The 25,111-nt window shown below is 40.5% G+C and overlaps 1 protein-coding gene across 4 annotated transcripts in view; it reads left to right on the top strand.

Annotated features, from left to right (window-relative positions):
* FIG4 (FIG4 phosphoinositide 5-phosphatase) overlaps positions 1-25,111 on the top strand; it is a 150,686-nt gene that overhangs the window by 91,682 nt on the left and 33,893 nt on the right. For all 4 annotated transcript variants that reach the window (XM_066373481.1, XM_066373480.1, XM_066373483.1 and 1 more), the window contains one exon: positions 2,764-2,850. In XM_066373481.1, the coding sequence (XP_066229578.1) occupies positions 2,764-2,850 (87 nt within the window). The remainder of the gene's footprint in view (positions 1-2,763; positions 2,851-25,111) is intronic.

Below are 25,111 nucleotides of genomic sequence, written 5' to 3'. Positions count from 1 at the left end.
AACTACTCTGATGTTGTATGAAGATTATAAAGTTGACTCTATTACTTCTGGCGGACCAGCACCAGTCTGCAGACTGGCGGTTGAGAAACACTGCTTTAGACAATTCTATAATTGACTGAAAAGATATTATCCTTCTTTATAGGCTGAGAGCACAGAACAAGCCATTCAGTGACTTAACCAGGAGATCTATCCTGTGCTTCTTGGGTATCTGTGATCTTAGACTATCCCATCTGCTCGTGATGCAGACCTGGGGGGAAGAGGAGAGATGGGTCCTGGGCATCTCTTCCTCTCTCTGCATGTTGCCCCTTCCTGAGAGCAAACCACCCTTATTGGGCCGTAGAGGCATCTCCCCTCCATCTGTCATGGGCATAGCTATGGACAGAGGAAGACTCCCTCCATCATAGTCTGGCCAGGGAGTGGCCAAGAATGTTCAGGGACTGACTGGAACCCCTTCTTGCCCCAGCTGGGTCCTGGGGCTCTTTGTGCTCCTCTGATCCAGAGAGGAGAGCTTCAAGGGCAGGGCAAGAGCCCATGGAGTTCTGCCCTATATCATGAGGAGCTCTCCCCTTGCTGTTCTGCACCCAGTCGGCTAGACTCACCAAAGTTTGTGCATGTAAAGATGGTGCCCTCCCTGGCTTGCCTGTCACAGCTGCCCCTGGGCTACCGCGCCACATCGTGGGGAGAGAGGTGATGCAGCTAGAACTGGCTTCTGCAGCCTGTATTTGGCTCCCCTGTCCCCTGCCTGTTTTTCCTGTATTGACCCTCAATCATTTCAGACTTCTGAAGATTTCTTGGTTTTATAGTTATGTTCTAACTATACCCTTATCTTTTCTGTTATCTTTGGTTTGCTCTCTTGACCAGACCCAGAAGTTAACTTCCTTCCTTAAATTAAGCCTAAGACCCCTGCCAAATATTTTTTTGTTTTTAATTCTGACCATGATTGTGCACATGATTTAGTAAGTTTAAAATTCTGTACAAATATTAGATGTTATGTGTTACTCTTTTCCAAAAAATGCATCAAAATGTTCACTTGGTGAAGATAGAAAGTTAGATAAAAGTAAGCTATTTAAAAGTTCTTTGGTAGCACCATAATAATTTTTTTTTTTTTTACAGGGACAGAAAGAGAGTCAGAGAGAGGGATAGATAGGGACAGACAGACAGGAACGGAGAGAGATGAGAAGCATCAATCATCAGTTTTTCGTTTTGATACCTTAGTTGTTCATTGATTGCTTTCTCATATGTGCCTTGACCGCGGGCCTTCAGCAGACCGAGTAACCCCTTGCTCGAGCCAGCGACCTTGGGTCCAAGCTGGTGAGCTTTTTGCTCAAGCCAGATGAGCCCGTGCTCAAGCTGGCAACCTCAGGGTCTCGAACCTGGGTCCTCCACATCCCAATTCGACGCTCTATCCACTGCACCACCGCCTGGTCAGGCGTACCATAATGATTTAATAATTGGTAGTTTCTGCAGCACTTTGCTTGACCTTTAGAAAAGCTAATTAAAAAATAAATTATAAAAGTGTCTATAGTCATCAAAAGAAAAAATATTTTTAAATAGTAGAAAAGTGAGAATGGAATCAACCCTTTAGTCCTTCGTTGTAGTCTCCCCAGGGGGCACAGTGGAACAAAACTGCATGCCACAGCTCAGACAGTCCACAGCCTGCTCTTGAGAAGTAGCTGGTCAGAGCCATCTTCTTTCCCCTGCTGGATGGCCAGGGGGGATTGTCTCTGGCTCTTAGCTCTAAGACGAGCTCTGTGTTGTGCCAGTCTTCTCTGACCGGGTGGTATACAGTAGTGCTTAGTAGGTGGTTTCCTCAGTTCCCTCATCTCCATTGAAAGTACTCTTTGGAGTGACTGGAATATACTTGGCAGTTGTTTTGGTCCTAAGGAGACTGAGTCCACGTCTTGGGTTCTCAGCAGCGTCCGTGCTCCAGGAGGTGGATCCCTAGCCTGGTCCTGCCCTGTCCTTGTCATTGGTCTCACCATAACAACTCCCCTGGGATTCCCCGTGTTTCCTGCTGTAGTCACTCCTAGATATATATGTGAGGCCCTGAAAGATCATCTGTTTGTCTTCAGGTACATTTTGGTTCAGTTTTTTGTATTTATTTATTATTTTTATTTATTGATTCTAGTGAGAGAGGAAGAGAGAGGGACAGGAACTGGATCTGTTCCTGCATGTGCCCCGACCAGGGCTTGAACTGGCAACCTCTGCACTTCAGGACAATGCTCCAGCCAACCAGGGCTCAGTTTTTTGTTTTTGTTTTTATCACATTTAAGTAAATAGAAACACAACGAAGTCTACATTTTGTCATTCTTATATCTATAGTTTGGCTTACATTGTAAGCAGAATCCCTCCTTCTCACAAACCCACTCTAAAATCAGGCAACCATTTGTAAGTAATCTTGTGTTACATAGGACAACTATTTTCAACCTTTCTACACTTGGAAACAGGTGAAAATAGGAGAATCCATTTCAGGGATTGCTACAGCAGAAATCACCCTGAACATAAACGAATTCTACTAAGATCATTGGGTTTATAATCTTCATACAACATCAAGGTGGTTAACTCTCAAAGACAGGCATGAAGTTTCTGGCAGACTGGTTTGTAGACCAGCAGTTGAAAAACACTGAATAGGGTACTCCTGTGTGCCTTTCTGAAATTAGCATACTGTCATCATTTGAAAGCTCATTCTCTTTTGTGTGTTCTACTGAATTTGTTGCAAGTCATTTCTTCTTTGACTTACTTTTTACCAATTGTAATTTGTAGATTCGTTCAGCTGGGTCAGAGTCAACATAAACAAGACAAGAGCAGCCAGCAGCTCTGTTCCAGGTGTCCAGATGGAGTTATAAAATTGTGAGTACTGGATTAGACCTTAAAAAAAATACTTGTATTAATGCTATTCATAGTGCCTTTTTCTTTTAAGACTTTGTAACAAAAAATATTGTTTTGTTACCATATTAGTGTAAGTTCTAAAGCATCTCCTGGTACCTTATCCGAGGAACACTGGGTTGCTGTGGGGGTCAAGAAGATTGGCACCCTTGACTCTACTGAAATGCACCCTTTGGAGGTGGGATTAGAGTTAGCTGAAGGATGCTTCTCCCCACGACCTCTCCACTGGGTAGAGGTGGAGTGACAGAACAGCTCTGACCCACAGGGAGGCTCTTCAAGTTCAATACAAGACCCTTGAAGGCAGGGATTGGCTTGTCTCTTCTACCTGTATATCCTCACCAGTTCTAATAACTTGCTATAAGTTAAACAGGTGTTTAGTAAATTCTTGAACAGAATCAGTTTCGTATTCTGAATCACAGCTCTACCACTTCTTTGTTTGCTTGTTTTTGTTTTTAGTGAGAGAGACAGAAAGAGAGACAGATAGGGACAGACAGGAAGGGAGAGAGATGAGATGCATCAATTCTTCATTGTGACACCTTAGTTGTTCATTGATTGCTTTCTCATATGTGCCTTGACCAGAGGTGCTCCAGCTGAGTCAGTGACCCCTTGTGCAAGCCAGTGACCTTGGGCTTCAAGCCAGTGACCTCTGGTCTCAAGCTAGTGACCATGAGATCATATCTGTGAGACAATGCTCAAGCCAGTGACCCTATGCTCAAGCCAGCGACTTTGGGGTTCAGAACCTGGGTCCTCTGAGTCCCAGTCCGATGCTGTATCAACTGCAGCACCACCTAATCAGGCTGTTTGTTTTGTTTTTACCATGAGCAAGTAACTGAAGTCTTGTGAAGCTCAGTTTTCTCATCTGCAAAATGGGAAAATGATTACTCCTGCCTTGAGGAGGGTGGTAGGCTTAAATGAAATAATACAAAGTGCTTTGAACAGTGTCTGAAAAAGTTCTCAATAAATGGTGATTATCACCATCATCTTCATTTTCTTCATGTTCATCATTATTCCTAGCTTTTTGGAACCAAACAAAGCAGAGGTTGTGACCAGGGGCGGCTCCCTGATGTGTATGCTTCTAGAAAGTGAGCCAGTGTGGAGATTAAATGAGATAGTATTCGCGAGTTGTTTAGATCAGAGCCCGGCATAGAGCTAACATTTAGTAAAGATTGTCTTCCCTTTTCATGACCAACTGTGTACTATATCTACATGTTCCCAATTGATAGTTAAGAGGCTAGTACACTAATCCAGGCAAAGACTGGTGCCTTAGAGCAGTGGTCCCCAAACTTTTTTGGGCCACAGACCAGTTTAATGTCAGAAATATTTTCACAGACTGGCCTTTAGGGTGGGACGGATAAATGTATCTCGTGACTGAGACAAGCGTCAAGAGTGAGTCTTATTAGATGGATGTAACAGAGGGAATCTGGTAATTTTTTAAAAATAAAACATCGTTCAGACTTAAATATAAATAAAACAAATAATGTAAGTTATTTATTCTTTCTCTACGGACTGGTACCAAATGGCCCACGGACTGGTACCGGTCCATGGCCCGGGGGTTGGGGACCACTGCCTTAGAGAGTAGTGGCTGGGAGAAGTTTGGAAATGGGATAGATGGGGGAATATTTAGGAGGTGAAATGGACAGACTTGGATACTGTCTCATCATGGAGGGCGAGAAAGAAGCCTTATCAAGGATGACCCTTGGGCACTTTGGTTTCATAATAGGTTTCATTGACTGATTGATTGATTATTCATTTACCAGATAGGTATTGAGTATACCTGTGGTAGGACCATTCAAACCCGCCATTTATCATGGTAAGGTGCACTCGAGAAGGTTCCAGTTTACCTTTAAAGTAGCATCAAAGTTGGCCTGTTTAGGAAGCAACTGGGGCAACTGATCTGGAACTCAGAAGAGAGCCTTCCAGGGATGTAAATGTGCATGTATGATAATTAAAGCCACTGGGAGAGGATGGGACCACTGAGGGAAAGAGAGTAAGTGGAAGTAGAACCACAGCTGAGTCTTGAGGGATCTGGGCCTAACAGCTGAGATGGAGAAAAACCTGCAAGGGAGGCAGAAATGGCTAATCCAGAAAGGGAAGGAAAACCGAAGCGTGTTTTATCACAGCCTTCAACACGCTGTGTATCCATTCTTCGCTCCCTGTCACTATTGCTTTCTTTTTTCCTATTTTCTTTTGTTTTTTTTAAAAAACATACAAATTCCTGTCAATTTAGAGATGTATTTTCTTTCTTATTTCTAATTAGCATGTAGAGGTATGGACTCCCAAATGAATTGAAATATATGTGGCCAAAGAAGGAAAGCATTTAAATGTGTTAGTAAAATAGGAGATTCTGTTAACCTAATTGTATTATACAAATTGATTATTCCATTAAAACAGTATGGTGCAACTTAGGAGAAGATGATGAGGTGAATATAGCATACAAAATAAAACCTTTTCCGCTGCTTTCTTTAACATTGGGACTACTTGGATCCATAATTGACGTTGCAGTTATTAGTTATTACTTTTAAATTCTTTTCTTAAAATATTTAGTTCTTGCTTTTCTGAGTTCTAACACATTTGAAAACCACGTAGATCTAGATTTTTCTAACCTTTTCCACTTAATTAGTGAATACGATGAGTGTGTGTTTGCACAGCATCTTCAACAGGATGACAAAGAGCTTGGTAGATTGCTGTATGTTGTCATGGTAACTGCCCAAGAGTGTTTGTTTTTTGGACGGGTGTGTGTGTGTGTCCTGTGTTTGTGCATGGGTGTGCACTTTAAACTGAAGCTCTGTAACTAAGTTCTTAAAATGTCAACTATGCATTTTTAGATTTCTAAAGCTATGCCAAAACCAAGAGAATTTAGATTTATATGAGATTATCGAAATTCTCATCTTGTGTTTTAGGTTCTAGTAGATTTTAAAATGGTAATAAGTTTATTTTAAGTTTATATACATATGTATCTTCTCATCTCTGGATAATTCATAATGTAGCCAGTTTTTTTGAAATCATGAGGCAACCAGTATTTCTTTTCTACATGTGAGGTAACTACAACAGCAGAGGTGTGGAAACCCGACTGGGAGAGCTGGACACTTTCACCCGACGTCTTGCAGGACATTTTTTAGAAGTGGATGTTAACCCCGAACCTTTCAGTGTCTGCACTGTCAGCCCACTCAGAGCTGTTTTGTTTGAGTGTGACCCCTCCCTTTGCTCATACTCCTTCCAAAGTGTATGAGTGGTGATGAGGGAGAAATGATTCAGTGTGTTCTACATACCTTCACCTGTATTAACGCCATTCTCACAATACCCTGTGAAGTCGATCTTAGTATTAACTGCATCTTGCAGATGGGACACTGAAGCACAGAGAGGTATGTAACTTGCCCAAGGTCAAACAGCTAACAAGTGAAGGAACCCAGATTCAAACTCAGACAGGCTGGCTCTTCATCACTAAGCTATAAATGTCTAATGTTACCAGCTGCTTTTATAACCACACTGGTAGAAATACTTTATTATTAGTGTGAACATTGCTTCCTCTGATTCTCTCACATAATCTATATGCAGACATAATGTTTCTACTGTACTGATCTTGAATTTTTAAAAATATTATAAGGTAATATATCTTTATTCTTTTCCCAGTACCCAGTGTATTGTCCCTAATGTAGACATGCTTCTTGGGCAAGCATACTTTGCTTGATTTGTGATGTGGTACAAAGGTTGTTTAGCCATCATCAGAACACTGTTGCTGCTATTTAGGGTTATTGCTTTCCTGCTAGGTTATAGGTTATAAGTCCCCAGAGGGCAGCCCCTCTTTGTGCTGCCTCCAGAAGAGTACCTGAAATTGAGGGCTCAGTAAATATTTATACTTATGGAAGTGGACTGAAGCCTTCTCTTCTCCCTCCTGTTTTTTGGTCCCCACCCCCTGCCTTCTCATAACAGAAAACAATAAGCACACCAAGGTTTTAGATTTTTTTTCCTTTCTCTATCCTGTCTCCTCTTGCAGCTGGGAGCAAATGCAAAGTGAGAGCGCCTGAGTGAAGGGCTCGCTGTGCAGGGGCAGGTGGGGCCCACCTGCTCCCATTGTACACTCCTACACGTTCTGGGGGAATTTTTAGCTAAGCAACAACTGCCAATCAGTATAGGTTAAAAAAGAACATGAGCATATATATTTTTGTACCTGCTATTCTGTGGCTCATCTATGCCAGGAATATGTCTCACTCATTTAGAAGTTATCTCTGAGAAATGGTTCAAAATATAACACATAGACTTTGGATAAATACTGTCTAACTTAGGATTTTTTCAATGCAGGATGATTTCAGTTATTACTGAAATGTAATACAAGGTAAATAAGTATGTTTTAAGACCACAAGGTTTAATTTACTCCTTAAGTACAACTTACAATAAGAAGCATTTATTGGCCTTAAATTGAATGCCTGTGGGTATGGGCTTCTGTCAGGGGAAGTGTTTCATAAATCAGAGGGTGCACTTGCACTCAGAATTAGCATACTTTTTCACACATGAGATGAGTGTGACACAATGATCTTAATTAACTCAACTTTGTTTACTTTTTTGAGATCAGGCAAGTTCAGTTTAGTATGGATGTAGACTTCTTTGTTTACATTTCATGATAGCATTTTCAATTAATGTTCTCCCAGTATACAAGTCACTGTGGCGATCCGCCCTCACGCCATTGCTTTCATTTCATCCTCTAGATAATGCTCTGGTCTCTGTGCCACAGGCCAAATGATTTTACCTTAATATGTAACTCTTGTTATTGTTCCTAAACACCAGGGAGTACAGTGTGGCATGGTGCCATTTATGACTACATAGATGGACCTTGAGAACTAAGTGAAATAAGTAATCAGAAAAAGCTAAGGACTATGTGATTTTACACATAGGTGGGATATAAAAATGAGACTCATGGACATAGATAAAAGTGAAGTGGTTACCAGGAGTAAGGGGTTTAGGGAGGAGAGCAGAGAGGGACAAATATACAGTGACAGAAAATATTTGACTTTGGATGATGGGCACACAACACAATCAACAGTTCAAATGCTATAGAAATGTTTACCGAAAACCTATATACTCTTACTGATCAATGTCACCCCATTAAATTTAATTTTCTAAATGAAAAAAAAAAAAAAAGAAAAGCTTAAGTATTAGAGCAGGTGGGAGGCCATGAGCAATGAGTAATCAATCAGCTAATTCCCTCCAAGGAGGGTGGGGGAAATGACAGGTGACAACTCCTCTGTACCTGCTTTTCTGAGTTCTAATATATGAAAACCAAGGAGGCTGTGACCTCTTCCATCACCCCAGAAATGATCTCAACAGTCTTTCTTCCCTTTTTCTTTCTGACCTTTACCCTCTTCTCTTTTTCTTGAACCCTCTGTGGCTTTTTTTTTTTTTCTAACAGCTTTTTAGAATACATTTTTTTTTATAATAATTTTATTTTTTTAATGGGGTGACATCAATAAATCAGGATACATATATTCAAAGATAACAAGTCCAGGTTATCTTCTCATTCAATTATGTTGCATACCCACCACCCAAAGTCAGATTGTCCTCTGTCACCTTCTATCTTGTTTTCTTTGTGCCCCTCCCCACCCTCTTTCCCTCTCCCATTCCCCCCCCCCCCCCCCGTAACCACCACACTCTTATCAATGTCTCTTAGTTTCACTATTATGTCCCACCTACGTATGGAATAATACAGTTCCTGGTTTTTTCTGATTTACTTATTTCGCTTCGTATCATGTTATCAAGATCCCACCATTTTGCTGTAAATGTTCCGATGTCATCATTTCTTATGGCTGAGTAGTATTCCATAGTGTATATGTGCCACATCTTCTTTATCCAGTCATCTATTGATGGGCTTTTTGATTGTTTCCATGTCCTGGCCACTGTGAACAATGCTGCAATAAACATGGGGCTGCATGTGTCTTTACGTATCAATGTTTCTGAGTTTTGGGGATATATACCCAGTAGAGGGATTGCTGGGTCATAAGGTAGTTCTATTTTCAGTTTTTTGAGGAACCACCATACTTTCTTCCATAATGGTTGTACTACTTTACATTCCCACCAACAGTGTATGAGGGTTCCTTTTTCTCCACAGCCTCTCCAACATTTGCTATTACCTGTCTTGCTAATAACAGCTAATCGAACAGGTGTGAGGTGGTATCTCATTGCCGTTTTGATTTGCATTTCTCTAATAGCTAAAGAAGATGAGCATCTTTTCATATATCTGTTGGCCATTTGTATTTCTTCCTGGGAGAAGTGTCTGTTCATATCCTCTTCCCATTTTTTTATTGGATTGTTTGTTTGTTTGTTGTTGAGTTTTATGAGTTCTTTGTATATTTTGGATATTAGGCCCTTATCTGAGCTGTTGTTTGAAAATATCATTTCCCATTTAGTTGGCTTTCTGTTTATTTTGTTATCAGTTTCTCTTGCTGAGCAAAAACTTCTTAGTCTGATGTAGTCCCATTCATTAATTTTTGCCTTCACTTCTCTTGCCTGTGGAGTCAAATTCATAAAATGCTCTTTAAAACCCAGGTCCATGAGTTGAGTACCTATGTCTTCTTCTATGTACTTAATTGTTTCAGGTCTTATGTTTAGATCTTTGATCCATTTTGAGTTAATTTTTGTACAGGGGGAGAGACTGTAGTCCAGTTTCATTCTTTTGCATGTGGCTTTCCAGTTTTCCCAGCACCATTTATTGAAGAGGCTTTCTTTTCTCCATTGTGTGTTGTTGTCCCCTTTATCAAAAATTATTTGACTATATATATGTGGTTTTATTTCTGGACTTTCTATTCTGTTCCATTGGTCTGATTGTCTATTTTTCTGCCAATACCATGCTGTTTTGATTGTCGTGGCCCTATAATATAGTTTGAAGTCAGGTATTGTAATGCCCCCAGCTTCATTCTTTTTCTTTAGGATTGCTTTGGCTATTCGGGGTTTTTTATAGTTCCATATAAATCTGATGATTTTTTGCTCTATTTCTTTAAAAAACGTCATTGGAAGTTTGATGGGAATTGCATTAAATTTGTATATTGCTTTGGGTAATATAGCCATCTTGATTATATTTATTCTTCCTAGCCAAGAACAAGGTATATTCTTCCATCTCATTATATCTTTTTCGATTTCCCTTAACAATGGTTTATAGTTTTCATTATATAAGTCCTTTACATTCTTTGTTATGTTTATTCCTAAGTATTTTATTTTTTTGTTGTTGCAATCGTAAAGGGGATTATTCTTTTGAGTTCGTTCTCAGTTGTTTCATTGTTGGCATATAGAAAGGCTATTGACTTCTGTATGTTAATTTTGTATCCTGCGACCTTACTGTATTGGCTTATTGTTTCTAGTAGTCTTTTTGTGGATTCTTTAGGGTTTTTGATGTATAGGATCATATCATCTGCAAAAAGTGATACCTTTACTTCTTCTTTTCCGATATGGATGCCTTTTATTTCTTTGTCTTGTCTGATTGCTCTGGCTAGAACCTCTAGTACCACATTAAATAAGAGTGGAGAGAGTGGACAACCCTGTCTTGTTCCTGATTTAAGGGGGAAAGCCTTCAGTTTAGTGCCATTTAATATGATGTTAGCTGATGGTTTATCATATATGGCCTTTATCATGTTGAGATATTTTCCTTCTATACCCATTTTGTTGAGAGTCTTAAACATAAAATTGTGTTGTATTTTATCGAAAGCCTTTTCTGCGTCTATTGATAAGATCATGTGGTTTTTGTTCTTTGTTTTGTTGATATGGTGTATTACGTTAACCGTTTTACATATGTTGAACCATCCTTGAGATTCTGGGATGAATCCCACTTGATCATGATGTATTATTTTTTTAATATGTTGTTGTATTCGATTTGCTAGTATTTTGTTTAGTATTTTAGCATCTGTATTCATTAGAGATATTGGTCTGTAGTTTTCTTTTTTTGTGCCATCCTTGCCTGGTTTTGGTATGAGGGTTATGTTGGCCTCATAAAATGTGTTTGGAAGTATTGCTTCTTCAATTTTTTGGAAGACTTTGAGTAGAATAGGAACCAAGTCTTCTTTGAATGTTTGATAAAATTCGCTTGTATAGCCGTCAGGGCCTGGACTTTTATTTTTGGGGAGGTTTTTAATGGTTTTTTCTATTTCTTCTCTACTGATAGGTCTGTTTAGGCTTTCTGCTTCTTTTTGACTCAGTCTAGGAAGGTTGTATTGTTCTAGGAATTTATCCATTTCTTCTAGGTTGTTGAATTTAGTGGCATAAAGTTTTTCATAGTATTCTACAATAATTCTTTGTATATCTATGGTGTCCGTGGTGATTTCTCCTCTTTCATTTTGGATTTTGTTTATATGAGTTCTTTCTCTTTTTTCCTTGGTAAGTCTTGCCAAGGGTCTGTCAATTTTGTTGATCTTTTCAAAGAACCAGCTCCTTGTTCTATTAATTTTTTCTATAGTTTTTCTGTTCTCTAATTCATTTATTTCTGCTCTGATTTTTATTATCTCCTTTCTTTGGCTGGTTTTGGGTTGTCTTTGTTCTTCTTTTTCTAGTTCCTTAAGGTGTGAAGTTGAGTGGTTCACTTGGGCTCTCTCTTGTTTGTTCATATATGCCTGAAGTGATATGAACTTCCCTCTTATCACTGCTTTTGCAGCATCCCATAGATTCTGTTATGTCGTATTGTCATTTTCATTAGTCTGTATATATCTTTTGATCTCTGCACTTATTTCTTCTTTGACCCATTCATTATAAGTATGTTGTTTAGTTTCCACATTTTTGTGGGATTTTTTTCCTCTTTTTTGCAGTTGAATTCTAGTTTCAAGGCTTTATGATCAGAAAATATGCTTGGTACAACTTCAATTTTTCTGAATTTGCTGATGTTGTTTTTGTGGCCCAACATATGGTCAATTCTTGAGAATGATCCATGTACACTGGAGAAAAATGTATACTCAGTCACTTTGGGATGAAATGTCCTGTAGATGTCTATCATATCCAGGTGCTCTAGTGTTTTGTTTAAGGCCACTATGTCTTTGTTGATTCTCTGTTTGGATGACCGATCTAGAGCCGTCAGCGGTGTATTGAGGTCTCCAAGTATGATTGTGTTTTTGTCAGTTTTTGTTTTAAGATCAATAAGTAGCTGTCTTATATATTTTGGTGCTCCTTGGTTTGGTGCATATATATTAAGAATTATTATGTCTTCTTGATTCAGTGTCCCCTTAGCCATTATGAAATGGCCATTTTTGTCTCTGAGTACTTTTCCTGTCTTGTAGTCAGCATTATCCGATATGAGTATTGCTACACCTGCTTTTTTTTGGATGTTATTTGCTTGGAGTATTGTTTTCCAGCCTTTCACTTTGAATTTGTTTTTATCCTTGTTACTTAGATGAGTTTCCTGTAGGCAGCATACAGTTGGATTTTCTTTTTTAATCCATTCTGCTACTCTGTGCCTTTTTATTGGTGAGTTTAATCCGTTTACATTTAGTGTAATTATTGATACTTGTGAGTTCCCTATTGCCATTTTATATCTTGCTTTCTGTTAGTTTTGTGTCTTGTTTGATCCTTCTCTTTCGTTTTTCTATCTTTTGTTTTTATTTGGTTGTATTCCATACATCTTTCCTCTGTTGCTATCTTTTTTATCTCATGTGCTTCTGTGGTGGTTTTTTCAATGGTGGTTACCTTTGAGTAATGAAAAGGGTCCCTACCCTGTTCATTGTAGCAAACTATTTTGTGAGTACTTTTGCACTCCATCGTCCTTTGCTACTGTTAATCTCCATCTTCTCCCCCCCTTTCTTTTTGTTGTTGTCACAGTTTAAATTTGGTTTTATTGTGTTCTTCTTGGAGCTTTTACTTGTGGCTTTGTTTTTTTTGTTGTTCTTTGTATCTGATTGGAGAACCCCCTTTAGTAATTCCTGGAGTGGGGGTTTTCTGATGATAAATTCCCTCATCTTTTCTGTATCTGTGAATGTTTTTATTTCTCCTTTATATTTGAAGGATAGCTTTGATGGGTATAGTATTCGTGGCTGAAAGTTCCTCTCTTTCAGGACTTTAAATATTGGGGTCCACTCTCTTCTAGTTTGTAGAGTTTCTGCTGAGAAATCTGATGATAATCTAATGGGCCTTCCTTTATATGTTGTATTCTTCTTTTCCCTGGCTGCCTTGAGAATTTTTTCTTTGCTGTTGGTTTGTGTCAATTTCATTATGATATGCCTTGGAGTAGGTTTGTTGGGGTTAAGAGAACTCGGAGTTCTGTTTGCTTCTTGAACTTGAGGCTTTAGTTCTTTCCACAGGCTTGGGAAGTTCTCATCTATTATTTGTTTGAGTATGTTCTCCATTCCATTTTCTCTCTCTTCTCCCTCTGATATACCTATTATTCTTATGTTATTCTTTTTGATGGAGTCAGATAATTCTTGTAGGGCTATCTCATTTTTTTTAATTTTTGAGTCTCTTTCTTCTTCTCTCTGTTGTGCCTCAAGTTGCTTGTCTTCTATTTCACTAATCCTCTCTTCTATCTGACCTGTTCTATTAGCTAAGCTTGTTACTTCGTTTTTCAGCTCGTGAATTGAGTTTTTCATCTCTGTTTGATTTGTTTTTATAGTTTCAATTTCCTTGGACATATATTCTTTGTGTTCATTGAGTTGTTTTCTGAGCTCCCTAAATTGCCTTTCTGTGTTTTCTTGTATATCTCGGAGGATTTTTAGGATTTCTATCTTGAATTCTCTGTCATTTAGCTCCAAGGTTTCCAATATATTAAATTTTTTTCTCCATAGATTTTTCCTCATCTAGCTGTGTTACCTTTATTTCTTTTGTATCCATGATATTCGATTTTCTCTTCCTTAATGGCATCTGAGGGTGGTTTTGTTGATAGTATTAATGAGATTTAATAAAGAATAAAAAGTTAAAAAAAATAATAAAAAAAATAAAAAATCAAAAAGAGTTGTTTTTTTTAAAAAAATTAATAATGAAATAAAGAAAAATAAAATAAAATAAAAATTTTTTAAAAAGGAAATTATTCCCCCCCTCCTTTTTTCCTCTCCTCTCCTCTCCCCTCTTTCTTGAGAAAATCTTGTGGTGAACTGTGAATTATAACAAACAATGCCTGTGATGGAGGGCCTGAATTGGGGAAAAGTAATAAAGGGGCAAAAAAAAAAAAAGAAAAAAAAAGAGCGTATGGACCCACAAAAAGCAAATAAGGAAAAAATTTGGGTCAAGAATAAAATGATTTGCTTTTAGGTGTTGGTTGTCTAAGAGTTATGATGAGAGGAATAAGAGGAAAACGGAAAAATGGGGGGACAAATTAAAAAATTACAATTGTATTTAGTGAAACAAGAACTAGATAAAATGGAGAGCCAGGGATGGGAGCACTGCTAGTGAGTTAAAAAGGTGAAGTAAAAACCCCTCAAAATGCCACAAACATAAGTTGAGTCCCAGATAAGATAATTTGTTTGTTATTGAGGTTTGAATGAGAGGAGATGTAAAGGAGAAAGGAAGAAACTAATATAGAGGGAGAAAAGAAAGAGAGAGAGAGAAAAAAAGAGGGAACCACTAAAAGAAGAAAAAAGAAAGGAGAGAGAGAGAGAGAGAGAGAGTTAAGGGTTTTGGAGTGCAACCCTCATAGAGAGAAAGGAAGAGAAGAGAAAAGATAATGGGAGATGTAACACTTATGGGTAGTGTAGTTCAAGGAGAGGAGAGAGTAAGACCGGCAGAGAGTTAATCGGCCAAATTGGAGGAGGAAAAAAAGTATCAAGAATGAAGATAAGAGAAACAAACGAACAAATATAATAAAATGGGATAGGTTATAAAGTCTGCAGATTATTCTTGATTTTGAGAGGTTATCTTTTTGCTTTTTCTTTTCTCTCCCTCTTCCTGGTCGGTGACTCTGTACCCTGGGTTCTGCCCCTTTGGCACGCTCAGGTAGAGGTTTGCAGTTGATAAGTCTCTATGGCAATGTCATGTATTGTGCTTTAGTCTCGTTGGCAGTCGAGGCTCATTAGCATTTTTAGGCTCCGACAGTGAGAGAGTCCGTGTTCCTGGAGCCTTTCTCCTAGTCTTTCCTTCCTCAATTAGTAGCCTGATAATCCAGCTATGGGGTTGCTGCTGCCTCTGCCTGGATAGTAAGAGGCTCAAAGAGCTGGCAACTCCCCACTCTATTTCCACTCAGCACAGGGCTCTGGGTAAGGCTCAGTCAGTCAGAGCTGCTAGCATAATCAGGCAGGGTTTCCGCCCACTCAAAGACCTCTGGCTCTGCCACTCTGTCCGGTAACACAGGCGGGCGCCCACTTCCGGGGCGCTTGGAGGAAACTCTCACTCACTGGCTGCACGTGCAGACCAGGATATCCGGCCAGCAGTCTCATGCTCTGAGTGAAACCCCCAACCGCAGGGAAAAGTTGCAGCGTTGGAATTGAGTCTCGCTCCGTCCCCGTGCGCGGCTTTTGCACGGCGCTGGAGCGGCCCGAGATTCTGCTTTGGCCCACACAAAGGCCCCTGACTCTGCCCCTCTGTGCGATAACACGGGCGCGCACTGCCGAGGCACTCGGAGGAATCTCTCATTCACTATCTGCGCGCGCAAACCAGGATATGAGGCCGGCCGCGTTTCCCTCTGAGTGAAAGCCCCTCCAGCACGGAAAATCTCCACCGTTGGAATTAGTTCTCACTCCCTCCCGTGCGTGGCTTTCCCAGGGCGCTGGGGCTGCCCAGAGACTCTGCCCTCAGCCCACAGAAAGGCCTCTGAACCTGCCTCTCCGTGGGGCAACACGGGCACCCACTCTTGGGGCCTAGGAAGAAATCTCTCGCCCACTAACTGCGCGCACGCCAACCAGGAGACCGGGTAAAATGGCCGCCCCGCTTGTCTTTCTTTGTTTGGGTTTGGCGCAAGTGTTAGCTTGTATTGCCCGGGTTGCCACAGGATCAGTTTTTCCTCGGCTTGGATCTCCGTGCCACAGCCTGGTTCGGCCGTTTGTGCCGCGGCCTGGATCTATTCACCCCCTTTGCCCGCCTTAGTTTCTATATTCACAGTTACCAGAGAAAGCCGCCCTGTTTAGGTTAGTGAGGAAGGCAGAGCATTTCTTACTCCCTATTTCCTTCGGGGTTTGGTTATATATTTAGCCAATTTTTCACTCGACCATACCTTTGGGTGTATTGCGAAGCTTCTGGAGGCTCCAATTATAGGTTTTTCTGTTTCTGGTTGAAGATCTTGTTGAGTTTTGGGGGAGATTTATCGGTATCGCTTCCTACCCCGCCATTACTCTGACGTCATCTCTGTGGCTTTTTTTATATATCTTTTCTATTTCTAAATTAGCTTGTTCTGTCCCATCACCCCCCTACCCCCATATTTCTTTTACTTTTATTTCTCTTTCCTTCTTTCTCCCTTACCATCCTCTCTCCAAACCACTCAGGGTATTTTCTTTTTCAGCCAGAGACAGACAGACAGAGACACACAGACAGGAAGGAAGAGAAATTAGAAGCATCAGCTCGTAGTTGTGGCACCTTAGTTATTCATTGATTGTTTTCTAATGTGTGCCTTGATTGAGGGACTCCAGCCAAGCCAGTGACTCCTTGTTTAAGCCAATGACCTTGGGCTCAAGCCAGTGACCTTGGGCTTCAAACCAACAACATTTGGGCTTAAGCCATTGACCATGGAGTCATGTCTATGATCCCAAGCTCAAGCTGGCAACCTCTCGCTTAAGCTGGTGAGCATGTGCTCAAGCTGGATGAGCCCGTGCTCAAACTGGTGACCTCGGGGTTTCAAACCTGAGTCCTTTGTGTCCCAGTCTGATGCTCTATCCACTGCACTACTGCCTGGTTGGGCTATTTTACTTAAATATTAATCTCTCCAAAACACAAGTTTTCTTTATATACTTTAGGACAGTGCTTTTCAGATTATAATTCTTGACTCATTAGTGAGTCATACAATTAATTTAATAGGACTTCATACAGTGAAATGAAATAAAAAGTTCCAGGTCATGGCACAGAGTATGGTTGTCTTACTTCCTGAAATGTTTCTATGCATACATGTATCTTCATCAGTACACACAAGTAAATCCGTGTGTATAGAATTGTCATACAAAGTGCATTTCTTACTATGGGTAATAGTCACAGGTTGGGTTTATATGACTGCACCTTTTCTGGAGCTACATGAATTTAAAAACGTTGCTCTGTTCCTCACATCTAGGCACTTAAATGTTTGTTGATTGAATGAAAGTATGTGTGAGTCATTCCTGTTGAAAATACTGTAATTAGAAAAGGAGATGACAAGTCAGGAAGGAAAGGGTATTGGAAGAGACAAGAGAGGTTTCTATGGTAGATACATAGTGGGTAAATAAGTATAGGCCGTAGAAAATGCACTCTTGTTACTTAGAACACATTGAGAGCTTGGATGAGCTACCGCTGTAAGTCAGACTGAAAGTCATTTATTTGCCTCTTTGTTTGAATGTTATCTACAATAGGATCTGCATACTCTGTTAAACAAGGTAAGTCTAATGAAATGGTGAACTTGTTGAAATTTTCAGAGAGGGTTATCCTGAAAGGTTTCTGGCATATAAGGAAAAATAAATATAAATTTAATTGTAGGTACTTGTGTTATTTAAGGTATCTGAAATGACTTTTGTGTGTGTGTATGTGTGTATTTTTTTTTGGCCAGAGACAGAGAGAGAGTCAGAGAGAGGGATAGATAGGGACAGACAGACAGGAAGGGAGAGAGATGAGAAGCATGAATTTTTCAATATGGCACTTTAGTTGTTCATTGATTGCTTTCTCTTATGTGCCTTGACCGTGGGCCTACAGCAGACCAAGTAACCCCTTGCTTGAGTCAGCGACCTTGGGTCCAAGCTGGTGAGCTTTGCTCAAGCCAGATGAACCTGTGCTCAAGCTGGCGACCTTGGGGTCTCGAACCTGGGTCTTCTGCATCCCTGTCTGATGCTCTATCCACTGAGCCACCACCTGACTGTATATATTTTTAATTTGGTATATTGCCTGTTTTATTTTGGTGACTACAAAGCATACCATTTATGAAAGCTTTCACAGGTTCACAGGAGGTCTTAAGTATCCATCCCTCTTAACATGTTTTTGTTTTGTTTTTTTTTGTATTTTTCTGAAGCTGGAAACGGGGAGAGACAGTCAGACAGACTCCCGCATGCACCCGACCGGGATCCACCCGGCACGCCCACCAGGGGGTGATGCTCTGCCCCTCTGGAGCATCGCTCTGTCGCGACCAGGCCACCCTAGCGCCTGGGGCAGAGGCCAAGGAGCCATCCCCAGCGCCCAGGCCATCCTTGCTCCAATGGAGCCTCGCTGCGGGAGGGGAAGAGAGAGAGAGGAAGGAGAGGGGGAGGGGTGGAGAAGCAGATGGGCGCCTCTCCTGTGTGCCCTGGCCGGGAATCGAACCCGGGACCTCTGCACGCCAGGCCGACGCTCTACCACTGAGCCAACCGGCCAGGGTCCCCTCTTAACATGTTTTTGTTGTTATTTTGTCAGGAACATCGATCTCTATGAGGTAAGGTATACTTACTGTAAGACATTAAAGGCATTAAATGACATATTTTTTGAATGCCCTTCACTATGTGCCAGATTAAGGCTTACTATACATAGCTGAGATACAGCTGCTGCCTCTGAGGGTATATATACACTGTGGGGTTTATATTGTCATTATTCCAGGTGGCAGGAGGTATGAAGGTGTTACCAGAGGAGGCTGTGGGACTACAGGGAAGACTACAGATGAGACAGAGGTTCCCGGGCAAGGGTCCATTCTTTTTTTTTTTTTTTTTTTTTTTTTTTTTTTTTTTTTGGTGGCAGAGACATAGAGAGTCAGAGATAGGGACAGACAGACAGGAAGGGAGATAGATGAGAAACATAATTCTTCGTTGCAGCTCCTTAGTTGTTCATTGATTGATTTCTCATATGTGCCTTGACCGAGGGGCTACAACAGACTGAGTGACCCCTTGCTCGAGCCAGCAACCTTGGGCTTAAGCTGGTGAACTTTGCTCAAACCAGATGAGTCCGTGCTCAAGCTGGCGACCTCGGGGTCTCGAACCTGGGTCCTCTGCATCCCAGTCCAATGCTCTATCCACTGCGCCACCGCCTAGTCAGGTGGCAGGGTCCATTCTAAGGGAAAGATGAAATTGTCTGGTTGAACAAGGCCAGGAGGGCATAGGGCAGAGTTCCAGACACCACTTTTGGAGACCCACACACAATTCCCTAATACCAGGGGGTAATCAAGGAGGAGGTGAGGACACAGACAGAAGGAACAGGATCAGGAGGAGATGCTGAGAGAGTGACCCTTATTTTATTAAAAACCTGTTTTAATCAGAGGAGTGATAGTCTTATATTTGCATTTTAGAAAGGCTACTCTAGAAACAGCAGGTAGGTGGATCAGAGGCAGGGAGATCAATAGCATATCTGTTGGAAACAGAACAAAGTGGTTGGCATACTATTGGGATTTGAAATAGGAAGAGGGTTACTTTGTAAACACAGAATCTGTAGGGCTTGGTGAAATTTGGTAGTGGATGGGTTTGATGAACATGTGAGAGGCATTAGTTTTCTCGCTTGGTTGACTAGATACGGTGGTGGATCACCAGGATTGGAAATACATGACAAACCAAATTTAGGAGCTCCAGTGGTTTTTTTGTGACAATTACAGGACATCCAAGATGATTTTTTCAGAGCTAAAGAGGTTTTAGATTAAACAGATTCAATAATTTAGTTTTATTCTGCTCTTGATTTAAAAAGCAAGTAAAATTTCTTACCTTTCTCTGAAGGAGGTCCAAGTTAAATAGATTATTGTAGTGCTTTTGAAATTTCCTGGCTATTCATGGTCAGATTAAATGGGAAAATAATTCTTTAATTACTGGTAGAAAAGAGGAACTTATCATGGTTTTAAGTGTATTTTTAGCCCATCAAACACTGTCTTTTTACATGAGCAAGCAGGTTAATCCTTGGGAACAGATTTGGATATCTGATATGGCCATGTGAGGGGTATTACTCACTGGTTTTCTTAGCTCTGTATACAAGAATCACATTTTGTAACTGTTTAACCTTTTGATATTTTGTTACTTTACCAAATTATCACTCATTTGTGTATGGAAAATGAATGGGAAGATTTGGGGCAAATAGAATGATTACAGAGCCTGTGCTCTGTCACCTTGGCTTCCTGACAACCATTTCTGTTGCCCAGTGAAGATGTGTGTCCAGGCGTAGTGATTTATGGCCTTGTCCTCTTTGACCATATATGAGAATCTTTTCAGTTAAGATAAATTTTTGTTTGAAATAAAGAAAAACATTTCTATTCTATGTTTAAATGTAGCTTTACCATCCTATGTGTGACTCAGAGCCCCTTGGGGCTTTTTTTATTATTATTATTATTTTTATTTTTCTGAAGTTAGAAGTGGTGAGGCAGAGAGACAGACTCCCGCATGAGCCCAACCGGGATCCACCCAGCAAGCCCACCAGGGGGCAATGCTCTGCCCATCTGAGCCATTGCTCAGTTGCAACCGGAGCCATTCTAGCGCCTGAGGCAGAGGCCATGGAGCCATCCTCAGCGCCCAGGCCAACTTTGTTCCAGTGGAGCCTTGGCTGCAGGAGGGGAAGAGAGAGACAGAAAGGAGAGGGGGAAGATGTGGAGAAGCAGATGGGTGCTTCTCCTGTGTGCTCTGGCCAGGAATCAAACCTGAGACTTCCACACACTGAGCCAATGCTCTACCACTGAGCCAACTGGCCCCTTAGGGCTTTTACACATGGTTTTGAAACACATGCAGATCCCATTAAGTCCTAATTGTGTTTAAAATTCACTGATAGTCTTTTAATGTGATATAAGTAATTTTTTATGTTTAATATTATAATATTGCTGTTTATTTTCCCTATTGTCTTATGAAAAAATTTTGAGAAATACTACCAGGGAAATTAATTGCATTATGTCTTCATAATTAAAGGGCTGCTCATAGTCTATAAACATCCTTCTGTCATCGCTCCCAATTTTATGGGAAGGGAAAGTCCTTAGTAAATAGAACCCACTATGTGGTATTTTTAATTTAAAACAAATTGAAGCCCTGGCTGGTTTCAATTAGCGGTAGAGCGTCGGCCTGGCGTGCGGGGGACCCGGGTTCGATTCCCAGCCAGGGCACATAGGAGAAGCGCCCATTTGCTTCTCCCTCCCTCCCCCCTCCTTCCTCTCTGTCTCTCTCTTCCCCTCCCGCAGCCAAGGCTCCATTGGAGCAAAGATGGCCCGGGTGCTGGGGATGGCTCCTTGGCCTCTGCCCCAGGCACTAGAGTGGCTCTGGTCGCGGCAGAGCGACGCCCCGGAGGGGCAGAGCATCACCCCCTGGTGGGCAGAGTGTCGCCCCTGGTGGGCGTGCCGGGTGGATCCCGGTCGGGCGCATGCGGGAGTCTGTCTGACTGTCTCTCCCCGTTTCCAGCTTCAGAAAAATACAAAAAAAAAAAAAAATTGAAAAGACTATGAATTACTTGAGGCCAGGATTTATCTGCCTTTGTATCCCAGGCCGTAGCACAAAACCTGGTATACAGTAAACATTAAATAAATTACAAATGAGTAATACTTGATATTCAATATTTTTACCTCTTTTACAAATATCATACAAAATAAAGTGTGAACAAGAAAGAGAAATGGCAGAGTTAACAAATTGAAGCAAATGAGAAGTATTTGCAAGTTTTTATTTCATTATAGTTTATTTTCAGTTTTAAGTAACAGCTCAGAGTCCTCGGCAGGTACCTTAGGAGTTTTTTAATTGACAAACTATTGCTGTCTTTATTACTTAATTTTTACATTATGTTAGTAGGACAGGCTAAAATACAATCATGATTTTTATAGTTAAATTTAATTTTTCCTGCTCTTTTTAGATATAATTGGCCTAACATGTAAGTTTAAGGTGTAAAATGTAATGATTTGATATATGTATATACTACAAAATGATTACCATGAGGTCAGTTAATACCTCCATGCCCTCATACAGTATGTGTATATGTGTATGAGATGCAGACTTTTAAAATCTACAACTTCCAAATATACAGTACAGTATTATTACCTATAGTCACCATGCTGTACATTACATCCCAGAGTTTATTGATCTAATAACTGAACTGGAAGTTTATACCTTTTGACCACCTTTATCTGTTTTCCCTACATCCCACTCCTGCCTCTTACAACCAACAATCTGTTCTCTGTTTCTGTTAGTTTGGGTTTTTATTTCCACATTTATTAAGATCATAACAGTATTTGTCTTTCTCTGTCTGACCTATTTCACTTAGTATAGTACTCTCAATGTCCATCCATGGTGTTGCAAATGACGAGACTTCCTTCTTTTTTTATAGATCAATAATATGCACATATATATCTTTTTTTTTTCCTTTTTTTTTTTTCTCCTCTTTTTTTTTTTTTCTTTTTTTTTTTGTATTTTTCTGAAGCTGGAAACGGGGAGAGACAGACAGACTCCCGCATGCGCCCGACCGGGATCCACCCGGCACGCCCACCAGGGGCGACGCTCTGTCCACTAGGGGGCGATGCTCTGCCCCTCCGGGGCGTCGCTCTGCCGCGACCAGAGCCACTCCAGCGCCTGGGGCAGAGGCCAAGGAGCCATCCCCAGTGCCCGGGCCATCCTTGCTCCAATGGAGTCTTGGCTGCGGGAGGGGAAGAGAGAGACAGAGAGGAAGGAGAGGGGGGCGGTGGAGAAGCAAATGGGCGCCTCTCCTATGTGCCCTGGCCGGGAATCGAACCCAGGTCCCCCGCACGCCAGGCCGACGCTCTACCGCTGAGCCACACATATATATCTTCTTATTCATTCATCCATCTGTAGACACATAGGTTGTCTCCATGTCTTAGCTATTGTAAATAATGCCACAGTGAACATGGGGTGCATATATCTTTTCAAGCTAGTATTTTTGTTTTCTTTGGTTAAATATCCAGAATTGGAAGTGCTAAATCATACACTAGTTCTGTTCTTAATTTCTTAAGGAACCTTTATACTGGTTTCCATAGTGGCTATACAAGTTTACATTCCCACCAACAGTGTATAAGAGTACCCTTTCATCCACATCCTGGCCAGCACTTGTTATCTCTTATCTTTTTGATAATAGCTAGTCTGATCATTAGTACAGATATCTCATTGTGGTTTTGATTTGCTTTTCCTCATGATTAATGATGTTGAATATCTTTTCATGTTGCTGTTAGCCATTTATATGTCTTATTTGGAAAAACGTCTATTAAAGTCCTTTTCCCTTTTTTTTTTTTTTTTTTTTTTTAGTAAGAGACAGAGTGAATGAGAGAGAGAGACAGACTGGAAGGGAGAGAGATGAGAAGCATCAGTCTTCATTGTGGCACCTTAGTTGTTCATTGATTGCTTTCTCATACGTGCCTTGATGGAGGGTAGGGGGGATCCAGCCAAGCCAGTGACTCAGTGCTCAATCCAGTAGCCTTGGGTTCAAGCCAGCAACCTTGGGCTTCAAGCTAATGACCTTTGGGCTCAAGTCAGCGACCATGCGGTCATGTCCATGATCCCACGCTCAAGCTGGCAACCTCTGGGTTTCAAACCTGGGTCCTCAGCATCCCAGGCTGATGCTCTATCCACTGTGCCACTGCCTGGTCAGGCCCTTTGCCCATTTTTAATTAGATTATTTGTGTTTTTTTGCTATTGAGTGTTATGAATTCCATTTATATTTTGAATATTAACCCCTTATCAGATATGGGGTTTGCAAATATTTTCTCTCATTCTATAGGTTGTCTTTTCATTTTGTTGATTATTTCTTTTGCTGCACAGAAGCTTTTTAGTTTGATATAGTTTTATTTGTTCATTTTTGCCGTTGTTGCTTGTGCTTTTGATATTTTAACCATAAACTCATTGCCAAGACCATTTTTTAGGAGCTTTTTCCTTATGTTTTCTTCAAGGAGTTGTATGTTTTCACATCTTACATTTAAGTCTTTAATCTATTTTGAGTTAAATTTTGTGTGTAGTTTAAGTTAGGGGTCCATTTTTCATTCTTTTACATGTGAATATCCAGTTTCCCCAGCACCATTTGTTGAAGAGATTATCTTTTCTTTGGTATTCTTTGCTCTCTTGTCAAAGATTATTTGTCCATATACATGTGGGTTTAATTCTGGGCTCTCAATTCTGTTTCATTGTTCTGTGTATCTGTTTTTATGTGAATACCATGCTGATTTGATTATTATTGCTTTATAATATACATAGTTCAAAATAGGAGATGTGACGGTCCTGACTTTGTTCTTCTTCCTTAGGCTTGCTTTGGCTATTTGAGATCTTTTGTGTTCATACAAATGTTAGAATTATTTGTTCTATTTCTATAAAAAATGCCATAAATCTTGATAGAGATTGGAATGAATAAATTACTTTTGGTAGTAAGGAGTTTTCAGCGGTATTAATTCTTTTAGTTTGTGAACACAGGGTATCTTTTCATTGATTCATGTCTTTCTTAATTTCTTTCATTAGTGTTTTATAGTTTTCATATAGATCTTTCATCTTTTTGGTTAAATTGATTTCTAGTACTTTATTGCTTTTGATATTACTGGATTTGGGAGGGGGAAATGGGAGGATGAGAATGATTGTCTCAAGAAAGAGCACTTATAAGATTATTTAAGTTGTGAGCTAACCTCACCACTACTTTTCATGGCACACCAATTGAAATAATGATAGACAAACTGGTTTTTCAGACTTGGGTATTTGGCAGATACTTTCTCAAAAATAAACAAAGTAATCCTTTTACTTCAATTAAAACAGTTGTGAGTTTTTGTTAATAATGATAAAAGCCACCTAACCAGTTGATGGCACAGTGGATAGAACATCAGCCTGGGACACTGAGGACCCAGGTTCGAAACCTCAAGGCCATCAGCTTGAGCATGGGCTCATCCAACTTGAGTTCAGGCTCACCAGCTTGAGTATGGAGTTGCTGGCTTGAGCATGGGATCATAGATATGACCACATGGTCGCTGGTTTGAGCCCAAAGGTAACTGGCTTGAAGCCCAACATCATTGGCTTGAGTCCAAGGTTGCTGGCTTAAGCAAGGGGTCACTGGCTCAGCTGGAGCCCCAGGTCAATGCCCATGTGAGACAGCAATCAATGAATGACTAGGGTGCTGCAACTATGAGTTGATGCTTCTCATCTCTCTCCCTTCCTGTCTATCCTGGTCTGTCTGTCTGTCTCTCTCTCTCACTTTATCTCTCTTGAGCCAAAAAAAAAAACATAAAAGCCAAAATAAGAAGTTTAAAAAACTTGTATTCACCATCATGAATAATACT

The sequence above is a fragment of the Saccopteryx leptura genome, chromosome 3, assembly GCF_036850995.1.
Source record: "Saccopteryx leptura isolate mSacLep1 chromosome 3, mSacLep1_pri_phased_curated, whole genome shotgun sequence".
NCBI lineage: Eukaryota > Metazoa > Chordata > Mammalia > Chiroptera > Emballonuridae > Saccopteryx > Saccopteryx leptura.
Note: the sequence above shows the minus strand (reverse complement) of the source record. Positions and strands in the feature narration are given on the sequence as shown.